We start from the raw sequence: 14,927 nt of genomic DNA on the forward strand, positions 1-14,927 counted from the left end.
GAAAAAAAAATGCGCCCGTTCTTTCGTCATTTTGTTACAACTTATCAAAGACTTGCTGATTATGTTTTCTAGACTCAATATATATGGGCTTTTCAGTCAGCGTGGGCGCGCGCATTCATCTCGTATGATTAGATCCAGCTCGACTAATCTAATACACGGCTGCGTTTGAAAAACCGACCTATCCCGGATGAGTGTCACCGGCATTAACTTATCCAAGATGAGGCACCTGATCTCGGATGATTTAAGCGACGTATGAAAAATACCCCCCAGGTCAGAAAACTGAGAAGTAAACATTAATATGTAAATCAAACTTGTGGTCAAAAAACAAAGCCTAACATATGAAACCCATAGTAAAAAATGTAAAATTAATTTATAAGGAATGTTTTAAACACAAAAAATTCTAAAACTAGGCCTCCAGTTTTTGTTCATTGCTATCTTTTATGGGAAGAGGGTGATGACATCATGATCATGGGAGTAGCAATGAAGCCAGACAATATGGCAGTGGCCCTGAGTCATCTTACAAATTTATGGTTCTCAAACATGAAAAGACTCATATAAATAGTGTTAAAGTTAAATCTTTTAAATAATAAGAAGGCATCCAAGGCTAGCATCCTCAAAACTGTGATTTGTATCAGTTGGAAAGCTTATGTTAAAGAGGAGTTGTACTTAAGATTGACCATCAACTTTCATAACTTTAAATGTGTTGACATCTTATCTGAATCTGTGTGTGGTTTGGGTGGTAAGACCGTTGTCCTTAGCCTTTTATCATAGATCTTATCTAGCAGTGACAAAATATGATGTCTAGTTAACTTGCTCTGTAATCATGTCATCATGGGTATCTCTAGTTCTGTTATGTTATCTTTGCTATATGGTGACCATCAGCCTCACATAGTATTCACTGTGATATGTAAAGCCCAAAAAACAGAACGTGAAAGAAAGAAAAACTGGAGGAGCAACAGGAGGTCCAAGCTGAGCAATTGTGGTAGAAGGGCAATGGTAAGAGAGATGACCAAGAACACAATAGTTACTCCAGCTGAGCCCCAGAGAATCTATGTGGAGATGGGAGAAACTTATAGAAGGATAACGTTCACTGCATCACTACACTGATATGGGCTTTATGACAGAGTGACCAGATAGAAGCCTGTCCTAACTAAAAGACACATGGAAGCCCACTTCAAATTTGCAAAATGGCATCTAAAGAACACTCAGACTGTGAGGAACAAGATTCTCTGGTCTGATGAAACCAAGATTAGCTCCATGTCTGGAGGAAACCAGGTGCCACTTGTCACCTGTATGGGGGGTGGCAGCATCATACTGTGGGGTTGTTTTTCATCTGCAGGTATTGAGAGACTAGACAGAGTAGAGGGAAAGCTGAATAAAGCAAAGTACAGAGGTTTCCATAATGAAAACTTGACCCAGGGCACTCTTTACTTCTGATTGGTCCTAAGGTTTACCTTTCATCAGGACAATGATCCTATGTTCAAAGCAAAGACAGCACAGGAGTGGTTTAGGGAAAACTTGGGAAATGTCACTGAATTGCCCAGCCAGCCCTCAGACTTGAAACCAGTCAAGCATCTCTGGAGAAACCTGAAAGTAGCTGTCCATCAGTGATCTCCAACCAACCTGACAGAGCTTGAGAAGATCTGCAGAGAAGAATGGCAGAAAATCCCCAAATCCAAGTAAAGTATGCGAAGCTTGTCGCGTCAGACGCAAGAAGACTCCAGGCTGGAATTACTGCCAAAGGGTCCTTAACTAAGTACTGAGCAAAGAGTCTGAATACTTGTGTCAATGGGAAATTTTAGCTGTTTATTTGTAATACGAGGGACGTTCAAAAAGTTTCCGCACTTTTATATGGTGAAGGCGGGAGGAGTAGTAATTGGGTATTAAAAAGTTGGTACAACGGTGGGAAAATTGCATTGTAAATGAAGGTGACCATGTAGAAAAGTGTTTTTGAAATTCTTAATAAATAGAGTTAAAAAAAGTGCAGAAACTTTTTGAACGACCCGTGGACATTTGCAAAAAAATCTAAAATCCTGTTTTCACTTTGTCTTTCTGGGGTATTAAGTGTTGCTTGATGAGGAAGACCATTAATTTAAATGATTTTAGCACAAGGCTGCAACATAGAAAAAAGTGGAAAAACTAAAGGGGTCCAAACATTTTCTGAATCCACTATAACATTTTCAAATCTGCTTAAGACAGTAAGACTTTAGGGACTTGATGTTTTTTTGGAACAAATAAGTGGGTAGGACTAGCGAGCTTTGTTGTGCTGAATGGCCTGTTCTCATCTAGAGAGTTCGAACGTTCTAATCCACTTCATTGTTGTTGGCGACCAGAGCAGGGAATTAAACCCCCTTATCTACGTAACAGTAGTTATGTGAACAGAGTATAGCGAAATTTGAATTTGCATGTCTGTCCATGCAATATGCCATCACTCTTCAGTGACATTATAAACAAAAATGCACTAAATACAACTTTCTAAACAACATACCAAGCATTTTCCCTTTTTAAAATACAGGCTACATATAACTTCTACTGTATATGTTTACTGCTCCACAACTAAAACAGTGGGAGACAGCATAAAATGCCTCAGATATGGACAAAGAAGTCATTTAAAATGAGCAGCTCATCGTAAATGAAGTAAATACATTGGATAATTATGGTTATGGGCCTGATGGCCTCATGGGTAGACAGATATAAAGGCCCCACAAATTTATTTAAATAATAAAACTAAATAATAAAAAGACTTTTAGTTATTAAGTGTTCCTTCTGATTGAAAATTAGAAAATAAAATTAAACACCTTTCACTGTGCTAGTGTATTACCCAAATCAAGTAAATTACTCTGAATATATTTGACGATGCCTCCAAGTGCCTAGAACTATCTCTGAACGTCAAGGACACCATATTATAGTCATCTGGTGATCATTCCTGTTCAGCTAACTGAACCCCAGGCAATCACCGTATCTTCTGAAATGTTCTACGCTTGCTGACCAGTTTTACACATTGGTAGCCAGCTGTCCCAAGAGGAAACCTTAAATAGGACATTCAGGATAGCATCGGCCGAGCCATCACTTACTAAAATAAACTCAACTTAGTCTTCAAGAACCATGCCCTGAATAAAGAAGCCAAACTAATAATTGGTCACTGATTTGAATTACTATTCTCCTCTACTTAGAGACCTGGATTCCCTGCTGTTATGACCAGAAAAATCTGAAGAGACTCCATGGGCACTACCTCTGGAAGATTTGCTATATCAACTTGGACGATCAGAGCTGCAATTTTGGCATCCTCACTAAGGCTTACTTTTTCAACCGGATGCTTATAACATAGATAATAATCCAACCATAACATGAAGAACAACGATAATGATAATCCTCAAAGTGGTGTATCATAGAAGATACAGACTTGGTAAAATAAAATTAAGCGATCAAAATGGAAACAGGACTACAGCTCTTGAATGCATTGCCAAAGGCTGATTTAATTAATTCATTAATCATTTGCCAAATGGGCTTCCATTAACACTTGTGTTAATATTGTTCTCCGTTGCACACCACCATCTATGCAATTTGCTCTTGGCATGCTAAACGAAGTTCTCCATAGTCCGTCTCTCTCTGGAAAAAAAGTCGTGCATTGATTCGATAGTTATATTCCATTATTTGTATATGTGAGGATGCAGTAAATAGGGATTATGGATAATTTCTTAAAATAATCATCCATCCATCCATTTTCCAACCCGCTGAATCTGAACACAGGGTCACGGGGGTCTGCTGGAGCCAATCCCAGCCAACACAGGGCAAAAGGCAGGAGCAAATCCCTGGCAGGGTGCCAACCCACCGCAGGACACACACAAACACACCCACACCCAAAGCACACACTAGGGCCAATTTAGAATCGCCAGTCCACCTAACCTGCAGGTCTTTGGACTGTGGGAGGAAACCCCTGCAGAAACGGGGAGAACATGCAAACTCCACGCAGGGAGAACCCGGGAAGCGAACCCGGGTCTCCTAATTGCGAGGCAGCAGCACTACCACTGCGCCACCGTGTTGCCCCTAAAATAATCATTATAAATCAATTTAATTGAATTTTATGATTAAATTAAGTTTGTCAATTTGTTTAATTAGTTTAAATGAAATGTATATTTTTATAAAGTTCTCTTGGTAAAAATATAACTAGACTATCATCAACATCAGGAGGTACCTTGCTTGGCTGGCGGTTTAAATAGAGACGTACAAGACTTTTGTAGGTTAAGTGATAATTTGATTATGTGAAACTTTTTTTAAAGAAACATCCATCCATCCATTATCCAACCCGCTATATCCTAACACAGGTCACAGAGCCAATCCCAGCCAACACAGGGCACAAGGCAGGAAACAAACCCCTGGCAGGGCGCCAGTCCACCACAGAATGAAACATTAAATACAATAAAAAAAAATCAAATAATAAATAAAGCCTGCTAATACAGTACAATTAAATTTGTGCTTTCTGAAATGTCTCCCCAAGAGAGTTCCAAGAGAGTTTTGTAAACAGACATTGCTATAGTAATCAAATGTCCTCCTCAACATTCTCAAGTTTTAAATGTGCTATTTTGATTCCAAACTCTCTATATTTCACTCTCCGTAGTCCTGGCTCTCCTCTTGTGTCCCCTGGATTTTTCTGCACAGGTTTGTTAGTGATGATTCCATGTAAAGCAAAGGGGATGACAAGGTGCCATTTACAACTTTGCCAGGGTAATGGACTCAGTGGCTCAGTGTAATTTTCAATCTTAAATGCTGATGCTGCTTAAGGTTATCAACAATTGTGTAGGATTTTCATTTTTTGTGTAGTCACCCCTACCTCAATGAGATTATGAAGGGGAGGTCCTATCCCATGAAGCTCCAGTGACTTTGGTTTACCTGGTGTGTGCTTGTGTTGCATGAAAGTCTCACAGTTTGTTTTTTTTGTTACCTTGTATGATTCTGCTTTCCAGTTATTTCCAGCCCTATCTTCTCTCCTCCTCCTCTCCTCTTAGTGATAAATATTTCTGTTAAATATACTGTATGCTCAGAGGCTAGCTTACAGTCATACGTACCTCGCCTCAGCCTCTTCATTATTCTGTTATCTCTGCCATTGGTCTTCATCATGTGTTCCTTGTCTTGTCTGGATTCTTCTAGCTGTTAAATAAATGTTTTTTTTAAGCAGTTAACATTTTTATCTTAGATATTCCATATTAAATAGTAGAATAGAAAAGAAAGTCAATTTTTTACACAGCACCTTTCATTTCATGCTCTAAAAATGAATAACACACATTCAGATTTTCCTGGTGACGCACCTCCATTTCCAGACTTTCGATCCTACTTTTGAGATCTGTCACCAGACTGGAAAGATCCCTCTTATCTGTTAGCAGTTTTTCAATCTGTTCCTGAAGTTCTAAATAAAAAAAGACATATAACTGATTTTCATGTGCATTTGTGAGAACTGCAAATTGTATAAAATATCAGCAGTGTGCAGAAGTGTCACCCTAATGTTCACACATTAAAATTTGACTGTTAAGGTTTACCTTCAATATTTTTATATCGAACTGTTTACTGTTGGCTCATTCAAGGCACAGATTGCTGAAGTCAAGCAAGCACACAGATTATTCATAAACAGAAAATAATACAGCATACATTAGAAATTATACACATGGGCAAACACATATATGTCTCATGCACATCAACCAAGAGAGGGTGTTGTCGCTAACTGTGTTGTCTTCTTTTTCCTCCACAGTACTGAGAGACCGCCCGGTAAGGGCAATTGGCTCCGCCCTTTCTGGTCTCTAGGCCATAAAAGCCAACTGTCAGGAAGGAGATGTCACTTCACGACCGAGTGACCAGAGAGAAGGAGCATCCTCTCTAACTTAGAAGAAACATTCAGAATTAGTCCCACATTACTTGGTAAGTATTGCTTTATTCTGTTTTTCTTTTCCATTAAAGTAAACAGGGACAGCCAGTTTGTCATTCCAAAATGTATTTATGTCAAACATGTCATTCTCTGAATTGATCTCTATATATACACTGTATACAGTATATATATATATATATATATATATATATATATATATATATACACACACACACATACACACGTAGCTGGAAATTTTTTTTTTTATTCTTAAGCTTTCAAATGATACCAGGAATCATCATCAGAGGAAAATGATTAGACATACAGGAACCCAAAGCAATATATAGGAAATAAAAAGGGGAGGATAGGTGGATGTGGTGGTGGGGGGGGGTTGATGAGGTGGGGTTTGGAAGGTGTTGGTCACAAAGCCTTTTTTATTATTTGCATGTCCTTCTTTTTAAGCCTGCATATGCTGGGTTCATGTCCAAAAGTCTGTTAATGGCGTTTTCATTGGATAGCCACGTTTTCAGCCAGTTTTCTGGCGCTTTTAGTATTAGCCTTGAATTTTACTTGCACTGAGTCCCATTTAAATGTGGGTCTGGTCAAACTTATATGAGTGTAATTCAGAGACTGTGGGTCCTTTCTTCTGACTGAATTGTAATGTTCCTGTATATGTGTGGCAAGTGTTTTTGATGTTTGCCCCATGTATACTGCTGGACACGCATTACATAGTATGCTGTAAACTACGTTCCGTGTCTCTGCTGCTGAGTTCTTGCTTTTAGCATTAAAAAGGACAGCGTGCAATGCGTCTTAGGCTTATGCGCTACTTGATGTCTGATCTGGATAGGGTACGTGCTGTACCTTCTAACACCCCGTGATGACAAGCAAGTGTGTGCCAAATGGGATGGGGAGTCAGGTTAGAGGGGATTGCCTGCTTGGGTTTCTGGCATTTCCTATGTAAACATTGTCTGATGAATATCTTTGGGTAGCCATTTGATGTGAACAGTTGGTAAATATGGCACCTTTCATTCTTTTTAGTCTCCTTAGTATTACAATGAGTGTCAACTCTTCTGAACACAGTCTTAGCACAACTCCATGTATACAATGAGGGATGTTCGCCAGCAAAGTGTAATATTTTGTCTGTATAGCATTCCTTACAATACACACCTGAAATCCAGAGTGTCGTTGTTACCTCTTTCAATGGATATCTCCACGAAACTGATGAGTCAGTTTATTTTTTTCCCATAGTAAACTGGATCGTAGGGAATATGGCATTGATGTGGTTATGAAAATCATTCAGCTGATCATTTTTTAATATGACGATTGTGTTGTCAATGTAGTGTATCCAAAGTTTCGGTTTGTACTGAGTCAGAGCCACACTTTCAAATCAGTGCATTACCAGTTCCACTAAGAGTCCTGATAATGGTGATCCCATTGGAATTCTTTCTTTTTGTTTGTAGTATTTCCCATTAAAATGAAAGTGAATTTTCTGGCAAAGTGAAACTAGATGCAGTATGTTGTTCGTGGCCAGCTTTGTTCATGTCGTTTGGGTGGGATCGTTATTTAGCTCTATTTATAGAGTTTCTGTGGCCAGATGAATTGGAATCATGATGTACAGTGACACAATATCAAACGAGACTATGATTTCATCCTCAACGATGGATACATTTTTCAGATGCTGTAATGCCATCTCAGTGCTATTAAGAGAATATTTTGAATCATATGTTAAATATTTGAGCATATGAAAAAGTCCTTTAGATAAGTTATAAGTTGGAACACTTTTTATGCTAACAACCGGTCTGATTTTCTCTTCTGAACAGAGGTATTTTATGTATTTTTGGGAGGCCTTAGAATTCAGGGCAGCTCGCAACACTGGATTTCATTCTGTGATATTCCTGTGAGTTTAACAAGCATATTCAGAGTGGTGTTGACTACTGTATATTAAAGGTGGTTTTAGATGGGTTGCTGGTTACTTGTTCATAAGTGGTGGTGTCAGAGAGCATTTCTTCAATTGCTGTGACATAATGTTCTTTGTCGTGCCTCCTTTGTCGGCTTGTGTGATAACAATGCTGTTATCCTTTTGAAGCGATCTTAACGCCTTCTGTTCTTTTAAAGAAATATGTACTGTCAGATGTCTTACATGTGACTGGCTGGCCATGACACACCTTTTCTTGTGCTTTGTCTGCCGCTATCTTTTCGGTTTGTTTGATGTGTTCTAGGGAGCCTAGGAAGTTCATGTCAGATGCGTCTTTGTGGTTGAACTTTAAACTTCTGGCAAGAACATTTTGTTCTGCGGTGTCTTCTAGAGAAGTTGTATACTCTGGATTGTGGTTCATTAGTATTTATATTCCCAGTGAGTTTATTCCATTTTTTGTTAAGTGTATTTCATTTAGATTTACATCTTTTGTGAGTTGTGTTCTGGATGTGATTAGCCCATTCATATGTAACCATATATCCACATGTTGAGAGATATCTGTTATTTCAGATTTGTACATAGTTAGTTTGTGGTGTGTTTCAGTGATTCGTTTATATAGAAGATGTTTTGTTGTTTGTGAATTGTTGAATGATGTATGCCATCTTCAGAGTGTTTGTTGGTGGTTTAAAATGTAGGCATCTTTGAGTTACATCATGTCTGATGCAACTATGGAGGAAGAAAAGTTTTTCATAGCTGTGAGCTTCTCGGATAGCCGAAGTTTCCCATCGTCTACGAACTCCACCTCATTAATCTCCCACCACCCCACACATCCACCTGTTCTCCCCTCCTTATTTGCTATATATTGCCTTGGGTTTCTGTAAGTCTAATCATTTTCCTCTGATGATGATTCCTGGTAGGAATTGAAAGCTTAGGAATAAAAAACTATACTAGATATGTGATTCATTTGCTCCCTTATCACAGACCTTTGCCTCCATATATATATATGTGTGTGTGGGTGTGGGTGTGTGAGTAAAATCCATTGTGAGATTTTGAGCTCTTTTGAGACCCTCCCCAATGGTGTCTATCAAGGGTTGCTTTTCTGTTGCTGAGGCAACCGCAGGTTCACACCACCACTGAGGCAAGTTTACAGCCTCCTTGCATAATACATCTGTCACTTGATGGTTGACATGGGGAACATTCTAACCCAGGGGTCCCCGGTCCGCGGCCCACTACCGGGCCACAGCCATCTGACAGCCGGGCCACGACAGAACTGCCGGCAACGGAGACTCACTCAGACTTTTCAGAACGCTTGGCGGGTGAACGGGGCTTTCCAGCGGCGGAGAGAGACCGAGCTGAGAGAGTATTACAACAAAGTGTTTTTATGGTCCTGACAGTTTCCCCATATGACAATAGTCTATAGAAATCTCGTTACTACGAAGTACATTCAGCAGATACTTTCATTACAACGAAATGACCTTGAAATGCTTGAATGAATCATCCACAGAGCAGTTAGATCTGTGGTCGCAGCTCAGTTGTGCTCATTTGCACAACGATCCCCAAACAGAAACATTGTAAAAAAAAATGGAATACCACCATGAAGGGGCGCACATGGTCTGCAATAATCTTTAAGTAGGTGGTATGTGTCAAAGTAACATCCATATGAATGCCAGGGCCCGAGGTTTCCCAGCAGAAAATTGTCCAGGGCATCACTCTGCCTGTGCCAGCTTGTCTTCTTCCCATAGTGCATTGTGCTGCCATCTTCTCTTAAGTAAACAACGCACATGTACCCAACCATCCACATGATCTAAAAAAAAAAACATGATTCATCAGACCAGGCCACCTTCTTCCACTGCCCCATGGTCCAGCTCTGACACTCATGTGCCCATTGTAGGATAGGGGTCAGCCAGCACAGGTTTGCAGCCCAAATAAGCAACAAATTGCGATGCACTGTATGTTCTGACTTCTTTCTGTCATGGCCAACATTACGTTTTATACTACAGTAGTTCTTCTGTGGGATTGGACCGGACAGGCTGGCCTTCTGTACCTCTGTCTCTGGGTTCATGAGTTGTCTTTTCTTGGATCACTTTTGGTATGTACTTACCACTGCATTCCAGGAATTTCTCACAAGACCTGCTGTTTTGGAGATGTCATGACCTATTTGTCTAGTCATCATAATCTGGGTCTTGTCAGTCAGTCCTTATGCTTACCCATTTTTCCTGCTTCCAACTTTCAAGAACTGATTTATTCCATCCCTTTACAGTTAATAATCAAGATAATCAATGTTATTCACATCACCTGTCAGTGGTTTTAATGTGGTGGCTGATCGGTGTACATAAATGATATAATAAAGACTACATATACAAAATGCAGTCAAGTTATCCCACTAAAAGCTTATGGCTGGTGTTGTTTAAATTGTACTCAGTTTGGTAGCTGTATTCATACCTATTGTAGAACACTGTGTAAAATCAAAAGAACAAGTGAATTTCCTGAAGTTTCTCTGCATTTTACAGCATCCAAGCACGGCCTTAAGGTGCCGTTTGACCACCATTTGAGCTCTGTTTTCTGTTATGAAAACATCTTGCTGTGAATAAACAACTATGAAATTAAACGTGTTGCACCTTTGATCTGCTCCTGGTATTGCTCATCTGAGTCAACGATATGGTCAGCAGAAACTTCTGAGTCCAGCGTGAGGAGTATTTCTGCAGGAATCTCATAGATGCATGGGAGGAGTGCTTTACTCATCCGTTTGAGCACATTATTCTCTTTGGTTATCTGGAAATAAGAAGGGGGCAAAGAGTAATAAATTAGATTTTTTGAGGTTACTGAGTATGAGTGTAACCTTTTGAGAAGAAGCCATCGTTCAGATAGTATAGAAAAATGTATTCTTAAAATTGGTAATCGCTGCATATTAGAAAAGTATTATAAGCACATGAGAAAAGTAGATACTATATTTTACTAAGCATTAAGATGTAAGAGTTAGAATTAAAAAGACATATGCCTACATATTTTATTATTCTGTATGAGCTAGAAACCATCAATAGTTCCTTTCAGCCACAGGATAGACATGCAGGACAGCTGGAGAAAGATGGGCCCCTCGCTTAGAGAGGGAATGTGAACTGTTTGGCTGTAAATAATGGTAGCAAGCGAAGAGCTAGTAGGGAGTAAGGAAAGACCTTGTCAAACAGAAATGATGGACAGAGAGGGGTTTGACACCCCCTCCTGTAAGAAATATTAGTAGAATTAATTAGAGACACGAGTAGAGCAGTGAAATGATAGAAGTCACATGGGAATTAATAATGGCTTGTATGATAAAAATTGTAATAAATGTAAGAGATGCCTATGGCTGCTCGCTCATTCCATCTGAACTGAGTCTGTATGTGTGCCATACAATAAATCTTGATTCTGCTGCCTGTCCTGAAACTCCGAGTGGCTTCTTTGGGGCTGAGGGTGCCTTGTGCTGCTTAATCTGCTTCAGCAGTAGGAAGATTTAATATCATGCACACTGAGAGAAAGTCATGATGGCATTGCATCTCTTCTTGAGCTAACACAGAGCACATTCCCTTACTCAGTGTATTGTTACAGTTTTGGGAAGTCAAATGGCCTTACATAAGATAGATGGCTAAGGTTCTTGAGGTTGCTCATCACAAGTTAAAATCACTTCCATAGTTATTCAAATAAGGTGACCAACTCGGAGTTTATTCACACTTTATTTCCACTCACTGTAGATAAAAAGTTGGCCAATCTTCAGTCAAAGGAGTACAGCATATTGGGATACTTAACAAAACGTAGTATATATATATTTTTTTACTCAAAGTAACTGTTGTCAGATGGCACCAGCATCATGTTTGTTCAGTCTAATGAATGACTCACATCTGGAAAGACGTTTCTCACATCACACATTAACTCCATGTTTATTTTTTTGTCTTATAATGTATGAGGTGGGCGGCATGGTGGCGCCGTGGGTAGCGCTGCTGCCTCGGGTTTGCTTCCCGGGTCCTCCCTGCGTGGAGTTTGCATGTTCTCCCCGTGTCTGCGTGGGTTTCCTCCGGGCGCTCCGGTTTCCTCCCACAGTCCAAAGACATGCAGGTTAGGTGCATTGGCGATTTTAAATTGTCCCATGTGTGTGCTTGGTGTGTGGGTGTGTGTGCGCCCTGCCCGGGGTTTGTTTCCTGCCTTGCACCCTGTGTTGGCTGGGATTGGCTCCAGCAGACCCCTGTTACCCTGTAGTTAGGATATAGATGATTGGATAATGGATGGATGGATGTATGAGGTTTTCCCGAGGGGGCCCCAAACCTTTATCTTCATTTACACTGTATTAAATTGTATAATTCTTCTTGAAATGCAATGTTCATAAAACCCTTGAAGGTTTAAAGGATAATTTATTGTTTTTGTAGGGCTTTAGAAAAAAGAATATTCCATAATATATTTTTCTGGAGTTTAGAAACAAGTATAAGGATAATGTACAAACCAGGGTGTTGTTCCAGGTGTTTGGTTGTGAAATAACAGGAGCCTGAAGTGAGGATGTATCACTTTCAACATGCTTGGTTTGAAGCCATTTAGGAGTTTAACACATCTCTGATAGATGTGCACATTAATAGTTCTTCACGAAAGTGAAGTGTTTATTAGAATCAAACTTATTTTCTTTCTTTGAAGATGACCATGTATTGTTCTTTTGGATGACCTATAAGTAGTTTCAATGACTTAGAGAGAGGAAGAAACACCAGGTAACAGTGGATGGTATGGTAGTTGTGTAGAGTTGTGTTTCCAATGTGAATCACAATGGCCAGGAAGGACTACTACTTTTATTCATTTGAAAACTGAAAACATGGAAATAAAATAGATGGCTGTGTTCTGTATACATCATATTCATGTCTACTCAGTGTTTTGGATTGAAATCTTTCCCAATTATTGTCTGTGTGGCATTTGTGCTTTCTGTTACAATCTATGTGGGGGTCTACTCTGGGCTCTGTGCACCCCAAAGACACAAGTGAAATATTAAATGATGACGGTCAATTATCCCCATGTGAATGTTGCCTGTTATGGTATAGAGCTGCTTCCTACCTTGCACCAGCAACAAATTCAAAGAAAATTATTTGAAATGAATTCACCCTGTATGTCCAAGATAATGGATATCTGAATTAGATGTACAGGACACAACATAACCGCTTCTGATATGATGGAAGAGAATAGACATGAACTAGGAATGGTGGTCAGAATAGAAACTGTGGGACAAATAATAAATTACCTATAATATTCAGTAAATTTCCATTAAAAAATTGTGTTGCATTGAATATGAACAAAATCTATTATGCTATAAAAATTCTGCCTCATTTATGTATTTAATAATTTAAGATTAATTTATTTTTATGATTTAATTCCTCATCACCAGATACTGAAAGCACACTGAGAAAATGCAGACAACAGATGTGCAAAAGGCCATCAAAACTAATCATAATAGCGCACGTGTCATGGCAAAAGTTACTGTGAACCATAAAATTAATTAACTTTAATAGAGATCAATTTACTGTAACTAGTAGAAAGAGAGGTAAACATCGCATTTGGTTGATATTAAACAGCAATTTTAGAAAATAACCCCAAATGACATCTAATATCTTGGTTTTAAAAGGTATTGTTTACAATAAGATTCAGATGGAATGGAGCTGTGACAAACGTAGCAAGGTACAATGGACACAGATCAGATCACCTATAGCTAGCATACTAGTTAATTCCAAAATTTTCTCTTACAAAATGGATAACCTTTGAGATGGGTGTTAGCAAATCCTAAGCAACGTTCAGCATGGCACTTTTGTGTAGACGCTGACCATTTTTGTTAGCATACCATGCAGAACCCGGTAATGAGACAAAGCCTTCAAGGCAGCACGTCAGGCCGTGAGTGTGTTTCACTTCTTCTTCAGCCTTCCCATCGGACATCCTTTTTGAGTGCAAAGTGAAAAGACACATAGATGTGGGCAAAAGTACGTGGTAAGTGGTGTTTGATTTAGTTAGTTTTACAGTAGCCTGGTGAAGAGCCAAGAGTGAACGAAAGATGACCAGGACTCTAAAAAGACTAATGACGATGTGGGAAGAAGACAGGCAAGAGGCCAAAAAAAAAGATAACAATCCTAAAACAAATAAACAGAAACAAAATTCAGAACAAGTGTAGTTAAAGAATTAAAAATGAGCAAGCACAACATTTAATTTAGATTAGATTAGACAAATTTGACTAATCCCATGTGGAAATTCAAATTAAGACAAAAGAAAACAGAACATCAGCATATATAGGTTGTCCATGCTTCCTGTGGAGTACAAGTAAATTCCAGGCAACTCGGTATTAAAGGCAATCACAAATGAAGGGTGTGGACACAGGTAAGCAGAGCAGTGGGCGGCCGTGGTGGAGGGCATAATACAGCAGGTAGGGTTGGGATGTGCTTCCCTGGGAATGCCCCTTACCTACCTTGGCAGCAAAGACTTCAGCATTCTGGCGACAAGAACGTTCAATCTCATATTGCATTTCAAGAGCTTCCATCTCATTCAGCAGCTGCTGGGAAGCTGTAAATGGAAAGAGGTAATTTAGAGAAATAAACACTGTATTCAGCAAGCATCTAAAGTCTAAGGATACCATGTTGGGTGCAATTTGTTTGTACTGCTGCTTAAGTAGCTAAGTCTCTGATTATTTTATTGATTTCACTTAGCTTATTGTTTTTAGTGACCTGATGCAACAGTTAAAATAGGTCAATTTGATTATAATTTTTGTTTAATGTTACATAACACCCTGCGGTGGGCTGGCGCCATGCCCAGGGATTTGTTTCTGCCTCTTGCGCCCTGTGCTGGCTGGGATTGGCCCCAGAAGACCTCTGTGACCCTGTGTTAGTATATAGCGGGTTAGATGATGGATGGATGGAAAATGACTGACTGTTACATAACAGATAGCAAAGAAGTGGGAAGCATGGTGACACAGTTGTTAATAATAATAATCATAATAATTCTTTACATTTCTATCACACTTTTCTCACTCACTTTTCACTCTCATAGTGTGTGGGGAGCCACTTCAGCCACCACTCATGTGCAACATCCACCTTGGTGATGCAACTGTAGCCATTAGCAGTTAGGTGATGAAGTGGTGAGAGAGATAGCTAATTAGAGACAGAGAATGAT

General features: G+C 39.4%; 1 protein-coding gene across 1 annotated transcript in view; it reads right to left on the reverse strand.

The window, feature by feature from the left end:
• Window positions 1–14,927, reverse strand: part of shtn2 (shootin 2) — a 109,350-nt gene that overhangs the window by 77,003 nt on the left and 17,420 nt on the right. Inside the window, exons 4-7 of the mRNA XM_028801444.2 lie at window positions 14,227–14,321; window positions 10,391–10,544; window positions 5,307–5,404; window positions 5,067–5,148 (exon numbers count right to left, since the gene is read on the reverse strand). Coding sequence (XP_028657277.2) covers window positions 5,067–5,148; window positions 5,307–5,404; window positions 10,391–10,544; window positions 14,227–14,321 — 429 coding nt within the window. The remainder of the gene's footprint in view (window positions 1–5,066; window positions 5,149–5,306; window positions 5,405–10,390; window positions 10,545–14,226; window positions 14,322–14,927) is intronic.

Source organism: Erpetoichthys calabaricus, chromosome 5 (genome assembly GCF_900747795.2).
Source record: "Erpetoichthys calabaricus chromosome 5, fErpCal1.3, whole genome shotgun sequence".
Taxonomy (NCBI): domain Eukaryota; kingdom Metazoa; phylum Chordata; class Cladistia; order Polypteriformes; family Polypteridae; genus Erpetoichthys; species Erpetoichthys calabaricus.